This window comes from Eretmochelys imbricata, chromosome 14, assembly GCF_965152235.1.
Source record: "Eretmochelys imbricata isolate rEreImb1 chromosome 14, rEreImb1.hap1, whole genome shotgun sequence".
NCBI classification, from domain to species: Eukaryota; Metazoa; Chordata; order Testudines; family Cheloniidae; genus Eretmochelys; species Eretmochelys imbricata.
Genome location: NC_135585.1, coordinates 56,348,494 through 56,372,263, shown reverse-complemented (window position 1 = coordinate 56,372,263; position 23,770 = coordinate 56,348,494). Strand labels below are relative to the sequence as shown.

General features: G+C 56.0%; 2 protein-coding genes across 5 annotated transcripts; one reads left to right on the top strand and one right to left on the bottom strand.

The window, feature by feature from the left end:
- Positions 1-504: 504 nt before the first annotated feature.
- KIFC1 (kinesin family member C1) lies at positions 505-12,762 on the bottom strand. 4 transcript variants are annotated; one of them, XM_077833158.1, is made up of 18 exons: positions 12,668-12,762; positions 12,363-12,422; positions 11,954-12,098; positions 11,737-11,845; positions 11,537-11,590; positions 5,833-5,877; positions 5,526-5,721; positions 5,253-5,430; positions 4,221-4,388; positions 3,923-4,048; positions 2,563-2,679; positions 2,306-2,479; positions 2,016-2,183; positions 1,797-1,935; positions 1,482-1,621; positions 1,130-1,203; positions 810-885; positions 505-719 (listed from the first exon to the last, which is right to left on the bottom strand). In XM_077833158.1, exons 3-18 carry the CDS (start codon positions 12,086-12,088, stop codon positions 675-677), a joined length of 1,944 nt encoding a protein of 647 aa, XP_077689284.1. In that variant the 5' UTR covers positions 12,089-12,098; positions 12,363-12,422; positions 12,668-12,762; the 3' UTR covers positions 505-674. The 4 variants fall into 4 exon arrangements, with proteins under 4 accessions (XP_077689284.1, XP_077689286.1, XP_077689285.1 ...); XM_077833160.1 differs by having other exon boundaries at positions 12,328-12,422; positions 12,579-12,732; XM_077833159.1 differs by having other exon boundaries at positions 12,579-12,732.
- Positions 12,763-14,085: 1,323 nt separating this feature from the next.
- Positions 14,086-23,704, top strand: PHF1 (PHD finger protein 1). The gene is made up of 15 exons (XM_077833366.1): positions 14,086-14,393; positions 15,706-15,909; positions 15,990-16,071; positions 16,530-16,625; positions 16,710-16,819; positions 17,130-17,278; positions 18,421-18,516; positions 18,779-18,847; positions 18,926-19,049; positions 19,422-19,489; positions 21,347-21,493; positions 21,871-22,006; positions 22,102-22,205; positions 22,287-22,346; positions 22,723-23,704. Exons 2-15 carry the CDS (start codon positions 15,721-15,723, stop codon positions 23,030-23,032), a joined length of 1,740 nt encoding a protein of 579 aa, XP_077689492.1. The 5' UTR covers positions 14,086-14,393; positions 15,706-15,720; the 3' UTR covers positions 23,033-23,704.
- Positions 23,705-23,770: the final 66 nt, after the last annotated feature.

Here is a 23,770-nt window from a genome sequence, read left to right as displayed (position 1 = left end):
TCGCACCTGCGCAGTTTTGTTCCAATCATCAACAGGGCCTATTGCCCTATCCTGTGCTAGCTATTTCGGGCTCTCCACCGCCAGTCGCGTGTAAACTGTACAAAAATATGGCAGCCACTAATGGCTGTGTACGGAAGCAGGAACGGCCACTGGTGCATACTCAGCAGAGCCCAGTCGTGCTTGCCGAAACTCACAGGGGAAAGCAGGACCGAGCCTACACTCCTGAAGACGAACAGCTGTGACCTCCCCTCACAGACATGCAGCGGCCCTGCCCTTGAGTGGAGCTGGGGGGCATAACTGCCGGGGGCAGGAGAAGCTGGCAGTGGAATGGGGAGATTGAGCAGCTGGATGAACAGCAAAGAGGACCTCACACAGGGAGGGCCATGTCCAGAGTGACCTGGTTCTGGCTGATAACAATACAGCCAAGGCCCAGCTGATAGCCCACGGCACCCATCTTGCAGCTTGGACAGCTGGGTTTCCCCACAAGTGCATGCAGCCAGCAGCTGTAAAAGACATTTTAATTTCCAGCACTCATGCTGAGTCCATACCAGTATTAAAAACAAGACGCAAGATAAGCCACACACGCCACCCCACAGCCTCGGTGGGGTGCAGAAAACGTTGCTCCCACAGGGCTCCAGCTGCACCGTGCAGCCAAGCCGGGATGGTGACACCCCTCACTTCCTGTTGGCCTGGGCTGTTCCAATGACACACTCGTTCACCTGGAAGGGAGAGAGATGGAGTTGAGTGGGAAGCTGCGGCATGGTAACCCCCTTTCATCTGCCTCAGCCGCACACCAGTCAGTCACTTACTTTGCTGGCAAAGCGCAGGGAGTTCAGGGACTCTGACAAGTTCTCCTCCAGCGGAGAGATGTTCACAAACATCAGCCTGGGGGCATTGGAAAGGGGAGGAGCAGAGGTTAGAGGAGCCGCAGAAGCCCTCTTCTGGCACTACCCCCAGCACCTAGTGTCCCTGCACACTCCCTTCCTCTTAGACTCCCTCCACACCCTGTCCATACAACGTCCCCCATAGCCCTGCCCTCCACCTTGATGCTAAATCCTTCTCCATACATCTCTGCCTCATCCCTCCCCCACACTCCTACTATTCCCACTGCCCCCCCATTGTTACTCACATCTTAGAGTTGCCCCCCAGCGAGTTCTGCAGCAGGTAGGTGAGCTTGCTGTTCCTATAGGGTATGTGGGGCTCCTGCAGAGTGGGAAGACAGGAGTCAGCTCCCCACTGTCTATGAGGAGGGGGCATGTTGGTACCCCTGGGCAGGGAGATTCCATACCATGTACCTCAGACAGCCCCCAGCCTCACTGTGTCTCCCCTATACTAGGCAGGGAAGGGCTGGGGGAGAGGGAGGGGGCAGTGAGGTGCATGCAGGTGGTATGTTACATTGCTTACAGCACTATGACCACTGGCCCTGGGGAAAGAGGGGAAGAGACTGGTGATAATGGGGCATGGGGTGTCCTAGCTGTTACCTTGTTGGAAAGTGCCATGATGACCAGTCCCAGCGTAGAGAGGCTAGTGTTGATGGCTTGGGTCTCCCTCAACCGCTCCCCCTTCGAGAAGGACTTGTCCAGCCGCTCGCTGCCTGCCAGGTCCACCAGGCTTAGCACCGCTTCAGGGAAGGGAGAGGGAACGGATATGAGACAGGCCTGGGAGAGGGCACCTCACCCAGCTCTCCCACATATGGCAGGGCAACCACACCACAGGTGGTCCTAGCAACCAATGCTCCCCCAGCCCTGCCTTCCAGTTATTCTCTGGCAGCCCCAGCCACCACCTGCCACACTCACAGACACTGTGAAGGTCCCGGCTCCGGTTCCAGCCCTCAATGCGCAGCTGGAAAAGGCTGTGGCTGCGGGAGGAGCGGTCATTCAGAGCCGTCTTTGCCACGGAGCGGTTGGCCTTGGCTGTTTGCAGTAGCTTCAGCACCTGGGGGATGCAGGGTGTGTTGGTGGGGTCAATACAACTCCTAAACCCGCTGGCTCCAGCACACCCACGTCTCAGCTCACCTCATCCTCGGAGTCCACAGGCACATAGCGGAGGTTCGGAACATGCAGCTCCTCACTGCTCTGGCTGACCCGCTTGATCTCCAGTTCGGCGCCCCGCTCTGGCCGCCCCACCAGCAGGTCCCGCAGCGACTCATTGTAGATCTCCAGGAAGTTTGCCGTGAAACGGTACTGGGGTGTGTGTCGGAGATAGAAACAACATCATAACCATGAGATTGTGGGGGGACCAGGTATGCTGCCAGAGCCACAGGGTTGGGGGCAGTCACGAAGGGCAGAGTGGGATGCTCACTCACCTGCCAGCCCTTGGGCTCCAGTTCCTGTGCCCCCTGGAAGACCTGCCGCACAGCCCGAGGAATCATGCCCATAGTCTCAGGGCTCATGTCGTCCGGCCCCTCCATGGTATAGGTCTTACCGCTGCCTGTCTGCCCATAGGCAAAGATGCATACATTGTACCCATCCAGAGCGGACTGCAGGGAGGGAGAAGGAAGTGGTCATTATGGGGGTAACCCCCAGACTCCCAATCCCCCAAGTCCTGTGCCCCACTCTGTACCTGCACCAACAGCGCAATCTCTTCAAACACCTCCTCCTGGGAGCAAGCAGGGGAGAACACCCGGTCAAAGATGAAATCATATTTCACATCACCCTTGCGGTCACGCCCAAAGTGGGACTGTGTGGAGGGAGAGACAGACATGTGGGTCAGACTATAGGACTCATTCCCAGGACCCCAGGCCTGGACTGGGGGAATAGACAGCCGCCTCTGATGGGAAGTCCCCAGAGTGGTAATGAGGGGCAGTGATTGCAGAGGGTTCTTTAAGGGAAGAGGTGGTCGTGAGGACCTGCAGAGGGTCCAAGCCAGGCAGGGTGAAGGGGCGGTTCAATAGCAGGTGAGATTCAGCACTGGTGGGTGCAGGGTGATAATGGAACTACTTGGTTGCTCAGCTGATTTTGAGATTAACGAACCCTTCAGAGGTGGCCCCAGTTTTCTAACACGCTGCCAGAAAATTGGGGCAGGGGTTGGGGGGAACGAGGTTTATCGCCTCTCCATGCAGCATCTGTGGCTGTTACTGGACACGCTGTACAGATTTGGCAGCCACACTTCAAAAAGAATAATGACAAACTGGGAAAGGTTCAGAGAAAAGCTACATGATTTGAAGGCTGGAAAACCTGCCTCAGTAAGAGACTGAAGGAGCTCCCTCTATTCAGTTTATTGAAGGGAAGGCTCAGAGGAGACTTGATCATGGTCTCCACATACATATATGGATATATTTGAGAGCAGAAGGCTCTAAGCTAGCAGACAGAGGCAGTAGGAGAAACCAGTGGCCGGGAGCTGAAGCCAGACAAATTCAGGCTACAGATAAGATGCAAGTAGTTAACAGGGAAAGAACTAGCCATGGGAAGCACTGCCCCAAGGGCATTGCAGCAGGAACTCTCTGTCACTGGGAGTCTCATGCATAAATGTCTGTGCACCATCTACACTATAATTCACCCTCCTTCAGATGTTCATGCACAAAGACCTATGGCCTGTTGCTCAGAAAAATGCTAGCTCCTAGACGTGTGAAAAGGCTGCTCTCAAGGCAGCAGGCCCAGCTGGGCTGTGAGGTGCCAGCAAGGTTTTCAAGGCCCCAAGCACAGGGGCCCTACATTTAAGCAGCAGCACATCAGAAGCAAAGTCAGCCCCTCCTTGGCTTGGGGCTGAGGTGGATGACTTAGGATCCCTGCAGGGGGAATTGCCCAAAGCTAGTGCCCATGTAGTGTGCAAGTTGTAGATTGCACCAGCATTCCCCAACTTAACCACACTAATGCCATGCCCAAACAGTGACTGCCCTGAATATCAGCCAATGCACAGCCAGAGGGCTAGCCATGGCCCATCACAAAGACAGGGCTAGCTGTGCCCCAGCCCCTGGATTCACCTCCTCCACTTTGGAGAGCACCAGGGCCTTGTTGTCCTGCAGGGGGAAGTGCAGGTGTTCCAGTCCTGTCTGCCTCTCCTCCCAGGCCAGCAGGGGGCGCACACGGCAGAACACACGGATGTTACCCTGGGGATAGGAGACATGTCAGTCCAGTGTGGGGAAGGTTGTCCCCAGCTCCCACCAGCTGTCCCTCGCAATCTTATCTTCTTCCAGCCCCCACCCCCGCCCTCCTGCATGGTGTCCTGCCCTAATTCCCTCCACCTCCCTGAGGTGGGGCAGAATGAGAGCTTCCTGTCACCTTGAGCTCCTGCACCAGGTTATGCAGCCTCCTCCTCTCCATCTCCAGATGGTGCAGCCGCTCCTCCTGCTGGGTCATGACCTGCAGCTGGGCTGCCACTTGGCCTCTCAGCTCCTTGTTCTCATACTCCCTCTGGGCCAGGCCATCCTCCGCCAGCTTTAGCTTCACCTGGAGCAGGACCAGGAGTTCGGGGTTACTGCTAGAGACTTGCTTCGAGTTCTCGGGATACCACAACACACACGCCCCAGGCCCCCATCAGGAGAGACAACAGACCAAGTCACACGCCATGGGTCAAGCCAGCGCATGTGACTCCCAGCTGCTAACTGACAGACTTGCTAGACATGGAGTGTAGCTGATAACCTGGTCAAGAAAAGCTGTTGTGGGAAATGCATGCAACGGTGAAGAAAGCAGTGCTTGTTTGCAGTGCAAGTGAATCAAAGAGGCCCAACATTAGGGCCGGGATTTTAAAAGGGAGTTGGGTGCCTGAACACTGGGGAAAGGTTCCTTTGAAACACCCTGCAAGGACAGCAGTCACTTTATGGAGATGCAGCACTCTCAGCAAGGCAATAACTAAAGCAGAACAGCCAGACACAAGAGTAAGTCCTGAAAGCAAGGTGGGGTTGTGACACTGGCAATAAGGGAATTTCCAGGAGACTGGAGCAAAGCAGTGTTGTCCCAGCAGGTCTATGTAAAGCCTTCATAAGGTTGAGTTGTTGCTACAGGAAACAAAGCTTGTGTCTAGGAGGTGCAGATTGAGCCCATGCATGGAAGCTGCACCGGCTGCTGCATAAGGCCTGGTCCCTCTGAGCAGAGCATGCAGATGACCCAATGGGTGCATAACCTGTCTACTGGACAGGAATCTGACAGGGCACAGCTAGGTTGAGGGTACAGCATGTTATAGGAGATCCTAGCACAGGCACCAAGAGCTGAGCTTTTCTCCCGGCCCCAGCCACACAACCTGGATTGGCCTGGCTCTGGCTCCAGTGGGGGAGGTTAACATCACATCTCCCCCTTTCCCAGGATCAGACCCACCTCTCTGGTCTCCAGCAGGGATGACAGGTCCCGCTTGGTCCCCTCCAGCTGCCTGATGGTCCTGTTGTGGCTGGTGACCTGCTCCTCCAGTTGCTGCTTCAGGTCTGACAGCTCCATCACCTTGTGGAGCCTCTGCTGTGCCTGCTCCTGGCAAGTGTGCAGCGCAGAGCTCAGTGTGCTGCAGAAGTAGGGACATGGTGAGATAGGGCAGGAGTCATTCCCCCCCAACCAGAATGATTAGGATCCCTCCCCCTCAGTCCTCTGGCTTCTCACCTGACCTGGCTGCTCAGTTCCTGGTTCTGAACTACCTGCTCCTGCAGCTGCCTCTTGAGTTGCTGGTTCTCCCCATCCAGTCTCTGCACCTTGTCCTTGTAGCTGCTCACCTTGGTCCGCATATCACTCAACTGGCCCTTCAGGTCCCAGGCTGCCCGCTTCTTCCCTTCGTTCCCTGCAGCTAGGGCAGGGGCTGCTGTGGGGAGAAAGGGGGAGGCAGGTGAGGCTGGAGCCAGCAGGGCTATCCCTCTCCCCATCCCTGGCTTCACCCCTTCTTGACATCAAGCCACTCCTGCTGCCGCCTTACCCATCTTTGGAACTGCTGCCACAGGCACCGGCCTCCTGACGATGTCTGCAGAGGGAAAGGGGAGAGCACGTGTCATGGAGCTACAGGTCCTTGCTCTTGAACAGTTCCTGGAAGAATTCCTTCAGTGTGTCAGCCCCCTTAGGGTCTCTCACTCACTAGTGTAGGCCTCTTGGCTTCCTTGCCTCCTGGACCCAAACCTCAGAGCCTTCAGCACCCCTCCTTCACACTGTGAGCACCCTATAGTGACTCCACCTGAGTTGGAACCTGGGGAAGACTTGCACCCCCAGCTCCCTTGATCTTAGGTGACTCTCAGCCAGCAGTGTAAAAGCAGAAAGGTTTATTAGATGTCTGGAACACAGAATAGCACATCCTTAGATAACACAGACAACGGAAAGTTTGTCAGGTGGATCTGGGTCGGTCCAGAGCCCTCTAACTCCTCTTTAATCCCTGACCAGAAACTTCTTTCCTGCCTCCAGGGGCCCACACATAACCCCACCTGCCTGCTCCCTAGTCCTTTGTCCCCGAGCTGGTCATACCCAGCTGGCTTCCTAAGGAGGGTGGGCCATCCATGGTTGTTTATTGCTAGGTGCCAATAATTGGAGTGGCCATTGTCTTCTGAGAATCGACACGGGCATGGGGCCCCAACCAGCTGGGCATCGATCCCGCCTGTATCTCTGGGTTGCTGCAAAGGGTAAACAATCTTTCCTCCTCCCCCACCCCCCGACCTAGTTAACTACACACCACATAGGGGAAACTGAAGCAAACACAATATTCATCCAAAATATTATGAATAATTCCCACTCCTTCACAGCAAATCATGGGATCACGCAGTTGTGAGTAGCTATGAGAGGAAACAGAGAGCTGACAGAAGGGGCAGACTTGGAAACTCTGAGCAAGGAAAATGTTTGCTGTTTGTAAGCGCACTGTGCAAGGAAACAGGACACTCTGAACATTTTTGTAAACTAGGGGGTCCACATTTCATAGCTCTTGTAGGCTGAGGTCCGGTACGCCCCAGGGGTCCTTGCAACTTTCTGTTCACCCTCCTAAGCTCCCTGTGTACTACCTCTCATCCTCCTTTTCGGAACTCCATGCAACTCACAGGCTTGTGTGTGCTCCCTTTCCACTATATCACAAGGGGTTGTGTCTCCCCCATTTTGGGGTCCCACCCATTCTCATCCCCATGGCAGGGGCTGTTTGCCCATTCCTCCTCCATTGCAGTAACTCTGTGGGTGTCCCCAATCCCCTCTCCCCCCATGCCAGGAGCTGTGTGCACCCCATGACAAAATGTAATATTTTTATGTGCCTCAGTTTACCTCTGTACTTTACATTGCTAGCCAGCAGGTGCAAAATAATTCAAGAGCTGCTCTTGGGGCAGAGCAGAAGATGGGAGGCGTTGTGTCGTGTAACTGGCTAGTGTGGAACAGATGGGTGTTAAAGGACCGGCTGGAACTGACCCACATCAATGGAGGATGCACCAAAACAATGGGAGCCCCAAGGACAGAACATGGCACTTGGCAAATTGACAATTTAGTCACTGAAACCATTCAGTATCTGACTCTCTGCCACCACCTGTCAGACAGCCACAGGTCTGGTCTATACTCCAGCCTGTAACCAGTCCCTTTGGAGTAACCCCTTTAGTGTGCTAGACCCCAAGGACCCACACACTCTTCTACAGGGACAGGCCATGGCCTCCAAGAATCTAAAACAGTGGACTTGTCTACACTTAAAATGCTGCAGCTGCACCCCGTAGTGCTTCTGTGACAGGAGAGGTTCTCCCAATGCTGTAGGTACACCACCACGCTGAGAGGCGGTAGCTATGTCAACAGGAGAATTCTCCCATCGACTGAGCACTGTCTACACCGGGGGGTTAGGTCAGTTTTACTGCATCACTCTGTGGTGTGGATTTTTCACACCTTTGAGCAATGTAGTTATACCAACCTAATTTGCTAGCATAGACCAGGTCTGGGCTTTTGTGGCTCACTATAGCGAAACCAGCCAAGCCAGACTCCCATGGGAGACTTGTACTATACCCCTTCAGGGTGCAATGCTTTCAGTGAGTATTTGCAGTGACACCAGGCAGCCTTACCAAAATGAGGTAATGTATTAGTCAACCGCCCCACATAATCTGTAAATCCTTCCATTAGCCTTTATACTAAGAGAGTTCAACCTGGCTACCGCCAGGCCAGGGCACCCTAGAGCCATGCTATCATTAAAGCCAACGTGGCTGTCCCTGTCCCTTGTCCCAGGTGAGAGCTGCACCGTTTCTTCCAACAGCCAATTCTTATCTCCAAGACATCGACCCATCCTGAGATCACATGTTCCACCTGCTGGAGATTCCTGTGGATAAGTATCAATTGTTCAGTTCTTGGGGCTCCCATTGTCTTGGCGCATCCACCATTGATATGGATTGGGTTTAAACCAGTCCTTTAAGGACCCATTCATTCCACCCCAGACAATCACGTGGCAATACCTCACATCTCCTTCTTTTCCCCCAAGAGCATCTTTCTAATCCTTTTATACCCACCGAATATCAGTGCAAAGTACAATGGGAAACCAAGGCATACAGAGGAATCAAAAATATCACAGAAAATGCCCACTTCATTGTCAAACACCTCTATTATTTGTCTTCTGTCCATCTGGGAGATGCTCAGGGTGTAAGTTATTGGAAGGAGGAACAGAGGTGAGCTGGGGTATCAGTATGCTGGAAGGGTTTCATGGGTGCTCACTGTGACACTGTATGGAATCTGGGGGACACTTTAGGATATTATGAATACCAATAGTATAAAATTGCAATGAGTTATGCCAGATATGCCATGTAAGATATCTGCAAAAAATATCATCATCATCATCATCTCGGGCAAATCATATGTTCGTATCACCTTTTGTATTATGAGTTATAGATATGTATGTCTGTATTTTAAACTTGGGCTATGCTTCTGGGTGACACCCCCAGACAGTTTGGAATCGGCCTGATAGCCCATTAAGGACCATCTGCTATACAACTGACCCATTGAGAGAAGGCAGAGGATATTCCTTCCAACTCACCAAGGCATACATAGGCATGCCCATGGACAGAAAAGGCTTCCAAGCCATGTGTTGGGCAGCTTGTGTTTGAAACAATGGTAGCACAGGCCGCATGGAAAAATACTATAAAAGGCAGCTACATCTTCTCCATTTTGTCTTCAATCCTGCTTTTTACTTCTGGAGGAACTTTGCCACAAACTGAAGCTCTGAACAAAGGACTGAATGACCCGTCCAAGCTGAGGATGTATTCCAGAAGGACTTTCAAGCCAGCAAACTCACTCTGAAACCTAGCAGTAATGGTAACAGCCATGTTAGTCTGTATTCGCAAAAAGAAAAAGGAGTACTTAGAGACTAACAAATTTATTTGCGCATAAGCTTTCGTGAGCTACAGCTCACTTCATCGGATGCATTCAGTGGAAAGTACAGCGGGGAGATATATATACATAGAGAACATGAAACAATGGGTGTTACCATACACACTGTAACGAGAGCGATCACTTAAGGTGGGCTATTACCAGCAGGAGAGCGGCCGGGGGAGGGTTTGACAAGAACGTCGGGGGAGGGGAATAGTTTTTCTTTGTGTATTGTAGTTGTAAGAATGCTCTCTACGATACAACCGCATTTGCTCCAACCCCTCAGACAGAGGCAAAACACCTACAAGATCTCTATCAAGCATTCTTACAACTACAATACCCACCTGGTGAAGTGAAGAAACAGATTGAGAGCCAGACGAGTACCCAGAAGTCACCTACTACAGGACAGGCCCAACAAAGAAAATAACAGAACGCCACTAGCCATCACCTTCAGCCCCCAACTAAAACCTCTCCAGCGCATCATCAAGGATCTACAACCTATCCTGAAGGACGACCCCTCACTCTCACAGATCTTGGGAGACAGGACAGTCCTTGCTTACAGACAGCCCACCAACCTGAAGCAAATACTCACCAGCAACCACACACCACACAACAGAACCACTAACCCAGGAACCTATCCTTGCAACAAAGCCCGTTGCCAACTGTGTCCACATATCTATTCAGGGGATACCATCATAGGGCCTAATCACGTCAGCCACACTATCAGAGGCTCGTGCACCTGCGCCTCTACCAGTGTGATATATGTCGTCATGGGCCAGCAATGCCCCTCTGCCATGCACATTGGTCCAACTGGACAGTCTCTACGTAAAAGAATAAATGGACACAAATCAGATGTCAAGAATTATAACATTCAAAAACCAGTCAGAGAACACTTCAATCTCTGGTCACTCGATTACAGACCTAGAAGTGGCAATTCTTCAACAAAAAAACTTCAAAAACAGACTCCAACAAGAGACTGATGAGTTGGAATTACTTTTGCAAACTGGATACAATTAACTTAGGCTTGAATAGAGACTGGGAGTGGATGGGTCATTACACAAAATAAAACTATTTCCCCATGTTTATTCCCCCCCTCCACTGTTCCTCAGATGTTCTTGTCAACTGCTGGAAATGGCCCACCTTGATCATCACTACAAAAGGTTCTCCCCCCCGCTCTCCTGCTGGTAGTAGTTTACCTTAAGTGATCGCTCTGGTTACAGTGTGTATGGTAACACCCATAGTTTCATGTTCTCTATGTATATATATCTCCCCACTGTACTTTCCACTGAATGCATCCGATGAAGTGAGCTGTAGCTCATGAAAGCTTATGCTCAAATAAATTTGTTAGTCTCTAAGGTGCCACAAGTACTCCTTTTTTCATTACTGCTAGGAACCTGATATATGGACTTTAAAGTCTTTGTACATGTGACTGCTTTACCATCTCTCTTCTTGTTCTTTTTTTGTTTTAATAAACCTTTAATTTTAGGCACTAAAGGATTGGCTGACAGTGTGGTGTTTTGGTTAAGATCCAAACCCATAATGACCTGGTGACATGGCTGACCCTTTGGGGTCAGAAAAACATTTTGTGTATGTGAGCATATATAACTTCTCACTGTACTAGACCTAGGTGCTAATTGGGAGCCAGAGAACTGGAATGCAATAAAGGGGACTGAGTGATTTCTTTTTTTGCTTCTTCATTACCAGTGTGGAGGGGGAGGGGATCAAAAGCACAGTTTGTGACTGGTTGGGGAGTTTAACTTCAGTGTTACACACCAGTTTTGGGAGTATCTGCTCTCCCTTTTGCAGCCTGCCCTGACCTTGGCATTTCCAACAAGGGCTGTCCTGGGCACCACGGGTCACACCAACAACCAGCAGTTTGATCTGTAGGCAATTCCAGAGGTGCCAGAGGATGTGGCTGTGTCAAAACAATGGCAGGGACTCCATGGGCCCTACATCCCCCATCCCCCCAGCTTTCAGTTTTCTGGTTTCATCCAAAGTCACTAGGGTTCTGGCCACTGTTGCCTCAAACATTCCCCCAAATCTTGGGGCCAATCAACTGTGGCATTCAGGAGTATTGTATTTGACAGAGAAACGCAGTTGAGCTGAGCGCAAGGCTCACAGCTCCCCATGGAGAGGGCCCAAAGGGAGAGGAGGCCTGGGACTTCCAGCCAGCAAAGGCTGCTCAGCTCTCTAGTAAGTACCACCCACCAACAGTCTTCCCAGCACTGGGTCCCACAGAACTCTGGATGACAGTGCTGGGTTTGGCAAGTGGCACAAAGTCACAAGGATCCTCCCCCTCAGAGTGAAAGCCTCAGTCCCACAAATACCTGCAACTGAGGCTGCTGGGATGGTCAGTCCTGGTCGGAGGGAAGCCCGGTGGCCTGTGGTGGACATGAAGCATCATCATTAGCAGTGGAACATCTGACCGCTTGTGCCAGCTCCCTGGTCTCATGAACACAAAGGTCCCTGCATCCTGCAGGCAAACATACCCCACATTCCCTAGCACACACCCTTCCCCAGAGCTCACCTGCTCTTTGAGTCCTGGGTATTGCAGTTGCTGCCGAAGCCTTGGAACAAGTGGTGGCGATGGAGGCTGCCACCCTCCTGGTTGGTACAGGGAGCCTTCGGGCACGTTTCTAGTGGGAGGGGAGAAGAGGAGACAGTTTTTGGGAGCAGAGCCCTGGAGAACAGGAAAATGAAGTGGGTCAAGAAACCACCTTTCCCATCTGCCTGCTGCATCTCACCTGTTCGGTTGGAGGCTGATTCTCATCACTGTGCCCTCGCTTGGCCCTCAAGCCAGGCACAGGCAGCGGCAGCTGGGAAAGGGCCTTCCCTGCAAGCAGCACCTGCCGTCCATCAGCATTCCCCTTCTGCTCCATATTGGGACCTCTGGGAAGGAGCAAGGGGGCTTGATCAGTCATGTGTTATACAGACACCCCAATGCCTGTGTGTGTGCCCAGAGCACGGTAAGCTCCCCCCATGCACACCCCATCGCACACCAGCCCCTGCCATGGTGAGACCCTCTGGAGGGGCAGGACCTGGTTGGTGCCCATAAGTGGAGACCAAGCAAACTCCTTCCACACAGGGAGTCCCAAGCCAATGGGAGCAGATTCAGCACCTGTGCCCTGGTCATTCCCCCCAAGTCACACTGACCACTGCAGCACTCTCGCTGGCCTGGGCGGAGCAGCTGGCGTTCTGGGCTCTGAAGTGAACCTGTGGGGAGAAGGGGAGATAGGCAAGTGAATGCCAGAGGTGGGGGGAGGGGAAACAGGAACTTCCCCGGCCCAGCCCCACCCCACCCATCTGCATCGCAAGGCTCTGCCCCTCCACTGCTCAACCCGCGGTGCTTTAGAAACAACCCGACCTGACCTCTCTCCCTCCGCCCGGGGAGTCCAGCTCGCGCGCGGCGCCGCCACCCCACCGGGGAGGGGGACAGTCCGGTCCCGCGCGCCCCTCACCAGCGATCGCCTTGGCTGCGCTAGTTTAACTCTTCTCAACCTCTTCCGACGCCCTGCGTCGTTCGAATTCAAACCGCCCCCACTGAGCCACCGCCCGTTGGCTGTCTCGCTCTCAGCTAATTGGCTGGCCGCTTCCCTACGGCCCCGTCCTCTTCGAAATCCAACCAATCCACCGCTTTCACCTCCTCGATTGGCCGGCTCCTCCCGAGCCCCGACCAATCGGCGGCCTCCTCTTACCAACACCCCGCACGTGACCCAGCGGAGCTGTCGCTGTGGCCGCGCTTCTGCAAGGACGGAGGCTAGTACAAGGCACGCGCCAAACGGCCAACGGCAGCCTGGAGGCGGGGCTAGAAGAGAGGGAGGAGCAGGATTTCGGGCCTTGGGCCGAGGCGGGAGAAGGGGCGTGGCAGGAGTCTGGGTGACAGGGGCAGTGGGGGCGGGGCAGGAGTCTGGATGACAGGGTAGTTGAGGGGAGGGACAGGAGTAGGGGTGACGGGCAGTGGGGGAGGGATGGCAGTCGGGGCAGGAGTAGGGGTGATGTGCAACGGGGGAGGGGCAGGACTAGTGATGACAGGGTGGGGGGAGAAGGGGAGGGGCAGGAGTAGGTGTGATGGGCAGTGCGGGAGGGGCAGGAGTAGAGGTGAAAGGAGTAGTTGAGGGGAGGGGCAGGAGTAGGGATGAGAGGGGCAATGGGGGAGGGGTAGGAGTAGGGATGACAGGGTGGGAGAAGGGGAGGGGCAGGAGTAGGGGGAGAGAGGTAGGAGCAGGAGTAGGGGGTGACAGGCAGTGGGGGAGGGGCAGGAGTAGGGATGACAAGGGTGAGAGGAGAAGAGGAGGGGCAGGAGTAGGGCTGAAAGAGGCAGTTGAAGGGAGGGGAGGGGCAGGAGTAGGGCTGACAGGGTAGGGAGAGGGAGGAGCAAGGGGCATTGGAGAGTAATGTGGAGGGGGCAGAAGGGAAGAAGTAGAGGGTGGGGCAGGGGCTGTGGGGCAGGAGTGACAGAGGAGAGGGTGGATCCAGGAGGGAAGGGGCCTGGAGAAGGGAAAGAACTGCCCCCCAGCTGCCTAACAGCAGAGCGGGGCAGAGGGTGGCTTTAGGGGATGACAGGGCAGGGAAGAGGGTGCACAAAGTTATGGAGGGGGGCAGAATGGGATCATTGGAGGGGGCAGTGGGGCCGGAAGGAGACAGGAGTGACCCCAGCTCTGGTTGCAGGGGACATTGGGCCTTTCCCCTCGAGGGGGCGTCATTTCCGCTCTGGCCCAGGGTGGGGGCTGGCTGGCTCAGGGCGCTGGGAAAGGGTTCCAGGGCCTGGCCCCTCTAGGTGGAGCTGGACGTGATCCCACCTGGCTGGCGCAAGGAATGGGATCGTAAGAGGTGGAGGATTCCCCCACCATAGCTGTCTGGTGCTGTGCTCCACTGTCAGTGCAGATCCGGGGAAGGGGGGTCCTGAGGGGGGTGCCGAGGGCCTGCTCTGCAGGCAGCGCCAGGAGGGGGGCGTTAGGGGGGTCCTCTCCCCCGGCGTCTCTCCGCATCCCCCCTCGTTCCTCCCCGCTCTGGCGGCTGCTGCTGCTGCGTCACTGGGCTCAGCTCTAGGATGGAGCCGCAGAGGGGCCTGCTCTTTAGCCCCTGAGGGCCCGGGCAGCCTCCTCAGCCCTGAGACGCCCCCCCTCCCCAGACTGGGGAGGGGAGAGAGCCGGCCCCCACCCCCACAGGAGACTCGGAGACCTGGTAAGGGCAGGAGAGGCTGAGGGAGAGGGAGCACCCCTCCCCCATGCAGGGCAGAGAGATGGGCTGCCCAGCTACAGAGAGCCCCTCCATCCTCCCAAAAGGAGACACCCCCAAATGAGACTTCCTTCGTGCCACATCTGAGAGCTCCCACAACTGAGATGCCCTCAGTCTGAGCGGGACCAGATCCCAGACCCACCCCAGAGGGCCCTCCTGAATCTGAGACACCTCCAGATTGCAGACTCACCTCAGAGAAGGCCCCCTAATCTGAGACACTCCAGAGAGGGGCCCTGAATCCAGGACACCCCCAGATCCCAGGTCCCCCTGAATCAGAGACTGCCCCAGAACCATCCCTGAGAGGGCCCCCAGATGCCCCCATATCTGAGTCTCCCCAAATCTAAGCCCCCCACTGAGACCCCCCCATCCAAGATTTTTGACCTCTCAGAGAGGGTCTCCTGAATCCAAGACACCCCAAGGTCACAGAATCCCCCCAGAGAGGCCCCCCAAATCTGGAACACCCCAAATTTCAGATCCTCCTGAGAGACTCCTCCCAAATCCAAGACACCCTCAGATCCCAGACCCCCAAGACAGTGATCCCTGAACCTGGGACACCCCCAGACTCCCCAAAGAGGCCCCCCAAATTGAAGACACCCCCAGCTCCCGGACATCGCCAGAGAGGGTCTCCTGAATCTGGGACACTCTCAGATTCTAGATCCCCCAGAGTGGATACCCCAAATCCAAGACACCCATGGATCCCAGACCCCCTGAAAGTGGCCCCCCACCTCCAAGATATTCCTGGATCCCAGACACTTCAGTGTGGACCCCCTGAATTTCAGACCCCTAAGACCGGGCTCCTCAGAGCTGAGAAACTGTTAGATCCCAGAGCAGGTCCCCTAAATCTGACACATCCCCAGATCCCAGACCCTCCCAGAGAGGACAGCCCAGGATCCCAGACACCATAGTGTTGGGTCCACCAGATCTGAGACACCACAGAGAGGGCCCCCTGAATTTGGGACACCCCAGATCAGGTCCCTTAGGTCTGAGATACCCCTAGAGAATCCCTCCCTAGTTCTGATCTCCCTCCAAGAAATGACCCCTGGTTCTGAGACACTCCTCAATCTGGGAGACCCCCTAATAAATGGTACCCCAAGTCCAAGGCTAGCTCCCCAGATCTGTGACCCTCCTCTCACACAGAATATGCCCCCTTGCTATGTAAAGGAACCCCACAGGAGTGAATGCAGTTGCTGGGAATGAAGAATCCTGGGTTCTGGCCTGAGCTCTGGCAGGTGACTGACCCTCTCCCCTCACATGGCAGATTGGTCACAATGTGATGGCGAGCGAGCTACCTGCTCAGACTTCCCGGGTGACACGCACGAGCTCCCGCCTGACCTCCGGCCCCTGGAAACGTCCGGCTGCCCCGGCCCCTGCTGTGGCTCCCAGCCGGCCCCGCTTCTGGGAGGGGCAAGATGTGCTGGCCCGCTGGACCGATGGCCTGCTCTATCTGGGTACCATCAAGAAGGTGAGTGAAGCCCTCACACACACAGCAGGGCCCCTCCACTGACTGTCCTTGCACTCACTCACCCCTCTCTCCTCTGGCAGGTGGATGCTTCACGGCAGGTTTGCCTGGTGCAATTTGAGGACAATTCCCAGTTCCTGGTGCTCTGGAAGGACATTAACCCTGGTGAGCACTGGAGTCCTGATGTAGTCTCGCTCTCAGCCCGCAGCCCCAGCTCCGCCGCCACACCACTCACTCCAAGCTCACAGTCCCATGGCTCCCACCCCGCACAGCTCTGCCAGTGCCCCATAGTCTTGACCCACAGCCTTCTCAGGTCTGCTGATGCCCCTTATTCCCAACCCACTGCCCCTCCCCTTACTACCCCAGCCCTGGGCTCCCTCCACACACAGCTCCTCAATCCTGATTCACAGCCTCCTTCTGTCCTAGGCCTGGGCTTCCCACCCACAGTTTTGCCAGCGCCCCTCACTCACAGCCCAACAGACCCTGCTATCCCAGCCCTATGCTCTCTCCATATGCACAGCTCTGTTGGTGCCCCTCAGTCCTGACCTGCAGCCCCCTGCTATCCCAGACTTGGGTTGCCCCCAGCAAGGCATTAATTGAGCCGGTTCCATTCTCTCCCACAGCCGCTGTGCCCGGTGAGGAGCAGATCTGCTGCGTGTGTTACTCGGAGTCCGTGAGCCCAGAGAACCAGTTGGTTCGGTGTGAGAAATGTGGGCACAGTAAGTGGTGCTCCTCTCCTCTGCCATCCTCTGGCCATCTTGGGACCCCCTTTCTCCTCTCTCACCAGCTCTCTCCCCTTGCAGCCTACCACCAGGAGTGCCATCTGCCCAGAGTGCTGGATGCGAGCAGCGATGGGGCTGGGGTTCTTGGTGCATGGATGTGCCGGCAGTGTGTCTTCGCTGTGGCCACCAAGGTGAGCACAGGGCTGGCAGCTGTGGGAGGCCAGACATCATCCCCTCATGTCCTCAGTGATGCCTTTGATAAAAAGGGGGTGGGGTGTCCTGATTCCCATTATTCCCCACACAGCAAGTGTTCCCCCCCCCCAGCTCCCGCTCCCCCCCCAACAGGTTAGTCTCTCTGACTCCCGTCCCCTCATGAGTCCCCTTCCCCCCAGCAGGTGCATCCCTCTGATTCAAGCCCCCCATTTCTGTCCTCCTGTGGATGGATCTGTTTGATTTGTGTCCAGCCTGTCTCACGCCCTCTCTCTGTTCTCTTGTTGGCAGAGAGGTGGTGCGCTCAAGAAAGGCCCCTATGCAAAGGCCATGTTGAGCATGAAGCTGGTGCTGCCCTATCAGCTCAAGACTCTGGAGTGGGATCCTGCACACCTGACCAATCGGCAGCAGTGTTACTGCTACTGTGGAGGCCCTGGAGAGTAAGTTCCCCTTCTAGGCCTGCAGATTCCTGAGGTCAGCACTTGCCCTTGCATCTGCTTCTTTGTGGCAAAGAGCAGGAATCAGGAATGTTCCTGCTCCGGCCAAAGTGGGTGTCTTGAGCAGCAGGATTTCAGATCTAGGTTGCAACTAGGCCCCTCGATTTGGATCCTGATAGAGTAGGTAACATCTACCCTACCATTTCTGCCCCAAAGGAGTTTCTAATTTTAGAGATAAATTAGCAAGAGCCCTATCTAGCTCCAGCAAAACGATTTGGATTTCTAGAACTAGTTTTGGACTGGAAGGAGGTTCTGGAGTTGGAAGAGATTTCTAAAGCAGGCTTCACAAAGGGAGGTCAATTTCAAGAGCAGGTGTTGAAGCCAGAGATTTCTAGAGCAAGCTCAGAACAGGGAGCGTGGTTTCTGAAAGTGGTCTTGTGGTTGAAGGAGGTCTCCATAGCAAAGTCCATGGTGGGGTGGGGGTTCTATAATAGCTAAATATGGGAGGAACTTTTTTCTATGACCAGTTCTTGTTTGGGAGGATGGTTCTGAAGTGAGCTCTGAACTGGTGGGTTTCTAGATTGAGTTCTGAAGTTAGATACAGTTTCTAGAAAAGGGTCTGGAGTGCTTTCTGGAATTGGATTGTTCTGGCATGGGAGTAACGCAGTGTTTATAAAGTCAGGTCAGGTTTTCAGAGGTCCCTAAAGTAGCTTTTGTTGGGGCAGGCTCTTTTCTAGAGCCAGGATGGGTGTTTCTAGAGCAGGATGGTCCTTGTAAAACAAATTTCCCAAACAGCTTCCAGCATGAGATTTTTCCAGTACAAGTTCCAGATTGAGTGGCTGTAGACTGGGATGAGGTTGCTGTAGTGAGTTGTGTGCTGGAGGGGGCAGGTTTCTACAGCAGCTTCCACCAAGGGAGAGAGATTTTTCTAGGCTGGATGGGATGGGGTTTCTGGACTAGAAGGTAGGTTTCTGGAGCTGCTCATGGGGTGGAGAGGAGGGCATTTCTAGAGCTGGGTGGTGCCTGGAGTGGGTCAGCAAATGTCCCAGGTGAACTCCTTTCTCTCTCCAGTTGGGAGGGTACTGGGCCCCTGGCAGGCTGCCCCTCTCACTCATGTGCTCACTCAGCCTCCCTCTCCCCCCTAGGTGGAACCTGAAGATGTTGCAGTGCTGCAGCTGCGCCCAGTGGTTCCATGAGGCATGTACCCAGTGTCTCAGCAAGCCACTGCTTTATGGAGACAGGTGAGGGGGCATGGAGGGACTCAAGGTGGAGGGCTGAAATCCACCCTGCCCCTTGTGGAGACAGGTTACGGGACATGCAGTGACTGGGGAGGAAAGTAAAATCCACGCCACTACCCTGTGGACATAGGTGAGCGGACAAGAGGGTGGGGTGGGGAGCCGAGATCCTCTCATTCCCCTATGCAGAAAGGTGAGGGCACATGGGGGGAGAGGTCCCTGAGATCCAGGATTAATTCCTCCCTCACACACCTTGGGTCTCTTCCAGATTTTATGTCTTCGAGTGCTGTGTCTGCACTGGGGGTCCTGAGAGCGTACGGAGACTTCCCCTGAGATGGTGAGTCTGGTAGCCCTTCCACACCTCCAGTACATGTCCCCACCATGCCAGCACTGACCCTCTCCCCTCTCCCTATAGGGTGGACGTGGCCCATCTCATTCTCTATCACCTTAGCATCTGCTGCAAAAAGAAATACTTTGACTTTGAGCGGGAGATTCTGCCGTTTGCCAGCGAGAACTGGGACAACCTGCTGCTGGGAGAGGTGGGCTGGGTGTGGGAAGGGGCTGCAGGGAGAGTGGACTGTGAGGCGTGCTGGGAGAGGAAACAGGGCTAGGAGGAGCAGGGGGAAGTAGTGGGGAATGGGGCTGCAGGAAGGGGGAGCAGGGGGAAGGGGACAGGGCTGGGGGAGAGAGGTGAGCAAGGAGTGGGAGTGAAGTGAGAGAAAGGGAGGTTGGGGTCCTGGGTGAGAGGTACCCAGGGAGAGAGTGGAATGGAGTGGGAGGGACTCTAAGGGCTGGCTGGGAGCTGGCTGGGCAGATATGCTGTGGGGGCAGATGGAGAAGTCCAGAGGCAATATAGGGTTCTCTGGTCATGGCCCTCACTAATCCTCATCCATTCTCATTGGTCCTTGCAGCTCTCGGATACACCCAAGAGGGACCGGTACAGCCAATTGCTGAGTGCCCTGAGCAGCCACAAAGACAGGTGGGAGGAACTTTTGTAACACTCTGCTCTGCCTGTGTGGCCCCTCCTTCCACACGCCTGCCATACTCCGCCACTCCCTCCTGCTCACCTGGAACTACACTGGCCCTCACACTTGCTGCCACGTCCTCACACCCACGCTGAATCGCACTGCCATGTCCTGGCATCCACCTGGACCCACAGCAGCCCTTGCATGTGCTGCCACTCCCTTGCACCCTCACTGAATCGCACGCCTCCTCGCACGCTCCACCGTGCTGGCCCTCACATTCTCTGCCATGCCTCTGCACCCACGCAGAATCACACTGCCCCCTTGCATGCTGCACCATGCTGGCCCTTACATGCTCTGCCACTCCCTCCCACTCACCTGGAACCATGCCAGCTCTCGCATGTGCTGCTACTCCCTCGCACTCTCACTGAATTGCGCCGCCCACTCACACCCAGTGGTGAGCTGGAGCCGGTTCGCACCAGTTCGCTAGAACCGGTTGTTAAATTTAGAAGCCCTTTTACAACTGGTTGTCCTGCAAGGGACAACTGGTTCTAAAAGGGCTTCTAAATTTAACAACCGGCCAAAAGTGGCATCTTAGGCGCTGACTCCATGGGTGCTCCGGGGCTGGAGCACCCACAGGGAAAATTTGATGGGTGCAGAGCACCCACCAGCAGCTCCCCGCCCCGCGCCTGGCCCCAGCTCACTTCCGCACCGCCTCCGCCGCCTCCTCCCCTGAATGGGCTGCCCCGCCCTGCTTCTCCCCCCTCCCCCACCGCCTGGCTTCCCGCGAATCAGCTGTTCGCGCAGGAAGCCTGGGAGGGCTGAGAAAAAGGGAGCGGTTTCGCACTCAGGCCCAGGGAGGCGGAGCGGAGATGAGCTGGGGCTGGGTGGCGCGAGGAGGGCTGCCCGCACCGCAGCAGGTAACCCGGAGGGGGGGCACGCAGGGGAACTGCTCCCCGCCCCAGCTCACCTCCGCCTCCCTGGGCCTGAGCGCAAAGCCGCCGCCTGCTTCTCAGCCCTCCCAGGCTTCCCGCACGAACAGCTGATTCGCGGGAAGCTGGGGGAGGGGGCGGAGAAGCAGAGCGGGGCAGCACGTTCAGGGGAGGAGGCGGAGCGGAGGTGAGCTGGGGCCGGGCGCGGTGCTGCCAGTGGGTGCTCTGCACCCACCAAATTTTCCCCGTGGGTGCTCCAGCCCGGAGCACCCATGGAGTTGGCACCTAAGGCACCACTTTTGATGTGATCAGTTGTGGGAGCGGCTGCTCTCCCTGCTCCCCACCTAGTTACGCTCCCCTGCCCCTAGAAGCCAGAGAGACCTGCTGGACGCTTCCCGGGAGCTGCCCCAGGTAAGCACTGCCGGGACTCCCCACCTTGCCCCCCGGCACGTCCCCCTGGCTCTTAGGGGCGGGGTGAGCACCCACTACGGTGATCCACGAGACCCTCCTGCCCAGTTCTGGGGGCAGTCAGGGGAGGAGGGTGGATGGGGCAGGGGCCTGGAGGGTGGGGGTGGGCGTGGGCCACAACCCCCTCATGGGGTGAGTAGGGAACCGGTTAAGATTTTGGCAGCTCATCACTGCTCGCACCCACACTGACCCTCACATGTTCCACCATGTCCTCACACCCCTCCCACTTGCACCAGCCCCTGCACTCTTCCACCTACCTGGAACCATACTAGCCGATGCACACTCTGCCATGCCGTCGCACACACCTGAAACTGCACCAGCCTTCACGTGCTCTCACAGCACACCCGCTCAGTCATGAAGGCTCTTGCACACCTCTGCATTGCTGCTCCTGATGCTCTTGCCTGGGGGCTGGAAGTTCGAATGGGAGCTGTTTGCCCTGCAGATCTGAGTCTGGTCTCTCTTCTTCTTCTCCAGGTTTATTTCAGGGAAGGAGATCAAGAAGCGGAAGGGTCTCTTTGGGCTCCACATGCGAGTGCCACCTCCTGCACCTCAGTGCCCTGGGGGCCACGGTGGCTCCACGGCTCAGCAGCCCCAGGGGCAGCCCTCACGTACTGACAGCAGGTAAGCAGCCTCAGCTGCCCCAACTCCTCCTGCCCTACACGTTCAGCCACCACCCCAGGGCTCCAGCATGGGGTTAGGGTGAGAAGGGCATGGTGGGTGTGAGTGCAGGGATACCACTGAGGTGATGTGATGGGGGACTGAGGGAGAGGGCATTGGGAGCTCCCGCCCCACATTTTCCCCTGGGGAAGTTCTGTGGGGCCCAGGTTAGGTCCGTAGTAGCAGATAGAGTGTTGTCAGGAGGGGTCACAGGGCCTGGGCAAGTCTCTCTACCCTGCCTCCCCGTTCCCATCAGGGGTCACTGACCCAGCCCCCTTGGGCTCCCAGTGGAGCAGGCGCGGCCCCCTGCGTGCTGTGCAGATAAGGAGGGTCTCTTACAGCTTCCTTTCAGGGCAGGGCAGCAGTGGGGCAGGGCACCGGAGGCCACGGAGGCGCAAGGTCCCCCCGGAACCCACAGACACCATGGAGCTGAGGAGCAGCAGGGAGAAGTGGCAGCTGGACAGAGCCCTCACCCAGGTACAGCAAAGCCTCCCGCATTGCTCTAGGAGCTGCCCCTTCCCTGGGCTTTGGGGACCTTCCCAGGGCACCCCACTGATTATCTTTCCCTGCAGGAGGTGGTGGAGACCCCAGTCAGTGCTAGCCAGACATACTGTGGCTACAGCGGCACCTCCAGCACCTACAACTTCCGCCGCACTGACGCCCGCTGCCTGGAGAGGTGAGGAGGGACCAGCAGGGTGGGGGTGCCACCTTGCCCAACCCTGCATTCACCCCATTTCTCGCTCTTTCTTGCCCACAGTGCTCCCATCAGGATGTTTGCCTCCTTCCACCCATCCGCCAACACTGCCCGGACCCTGAGGTGAGGGGAGGCAGGGGCAGCTCCCAGGGCATTACCCTCTCCGGAGCCTGTTTGCAGTGGGATGTGCTTTCGGGAGAGCAGTCCCTATCTCCTAGAGGCGGCTCAGAGGCCAGTTTCTAAGGCAGGCTCCCAAGGGATGGTATCTATTCTAGAGCAAGGAATGGGAGATTCTAGAATGAGGACTGAGTCCTCTACGGCGCAGACTGGGTTGTAAAGGGGGTCTAAAACTGGTTCGGGCCAGGATGGCCTCACTGGATGGGGGAAGCTCCACCCAGGTTAGGACTTTGCAGGTACTTTCTGGAGCAGGCCCTGGGCTGGGACTGGGGAGAAGCACTTCACGGTGCAGGCTTCTCTGATCCACCTTGTTTTATAACAGGAGCACCACTGCCAGCCCGGACCCCCGCGAAGCACCTGCCCCAGAGAGCGAGAGCCCTGAGCATCCCCCTGCCCACACTCCGCTGCCCCATGCAAACTACCCAGCCCCCAGCACCAAGCACCAGCCAGAGCCCCTCGCCTCCCCCTCCTCCAACACTCTGTGCCCAGGCGCTGCCCCCACCAGCAGCAGCTACTTTGGAGCCATGGGGCGCCTGGCCCGTGGGGAGGCTGTCCGCATCCTGGCCCGCAGGGTCACCCTCGATGGCACTGTCCAGTACCTGGTGGAATGGGGTGGAGGGGGCATGTTCTGAGGGGGAAGGGAAGTGCCAGAGAGATACCCCCTCTACTGGGGCTGCAGAGAGTTGTCCTTCCTTTCCCCTCCTCCCCCCCCCCACACACACTCTGAGCAGAGTGCAACTCCCAGGAGCCCCCAGGACAGAGTGCAGGGTCAGGCCTCTCCCCTGGGAAGGGGATGGATTTGTCCCTCTTTGACAGCAGTGTGGGGTTGCACTGTAATGAGGGGCTCTCACCCTCAGCTTGGATATAAGGCATGAACTGCCTAGTCCTGCTCAAAGAAGGGCCCTAGGGTGGATGGGGGGGCATTCCTCCCCCCCCAACAGGCAAATGCTTCATTGTATTCAAAGGGTTTATTTTCTTGTTGCTTTTTTATTATTCTGTAAAAATTCTATTTAATGAAGTGCAATGTGGGGAGGGCAGAGCTTGGGGCACCCTGCCACAATTGGGCTGGCCAAGGCAGAATGCGGGCACAGGAATGGGAGGTGGCAGCTCCCCAAGGCCTGGGAAGAGAAAGGTGCCCCCCAGCACAGTCATCCATCCTGCTTGTAACCTGCTGTACAGATGGCGTATGTTCCCCTCCCCACAGGCCAGCTGTACCCTCTCCCCCATCCCAGTGTGCTGATGCTGTTGTCACCACCGCCATTCTGACTGTACAAACTGACACCTGCAATAAAGAGCTTGCTGCAGCCAGACTCAGCCTCGTCATTGGAGGGAGGGCACCACAGGCTGCTGTATCGCAGAAAAGGCTAGAA

Coding starts and splice junctions, on each gene's coding strand:
- KIFC1 (XM_077833158.1), bottom strand. CDS start 12,088: ATGGAGCAGAAGGGGAATGCTGATGGACGGCAGGTGCTGCTTGCAGGG. Junction 5,722..5,832: donor GGCAGCAGTTCCAAAGATGG/GTAAGGCGGCAG, acceptor TTCTCCCCACAG/CAGCCCCTGCCCTAGCTGCA. Junction 720..809: donor CCCTGCGCTTTGCCAGCAAA/GTAAGTGACTGA, acceptor TCTCCCTTCCAG/GTGAACGAGTGTGTCATTGG.
- PHF1 (XM_077833366.1), top strand. CDS start 15,721: ATGGCGAGCGAGCTACCTGCTCAGACTTCCCGGGTGACACGCACGAGC. Junction 18,517..18,778: donor CCACTGCTTTATGGAGACAG/GTGAGGGGGCAT, acceptor GGTCTCTTCCAG/ATTTTATGTCTTCGAGTGCT. Junction 22,007..22,101: donor TGGACAGAGCCCTCACCCAG/GTACAGCAAAGC, acceptor CTTTCCCTGCAG/GAGGTGGTGGAGACCCCAGT.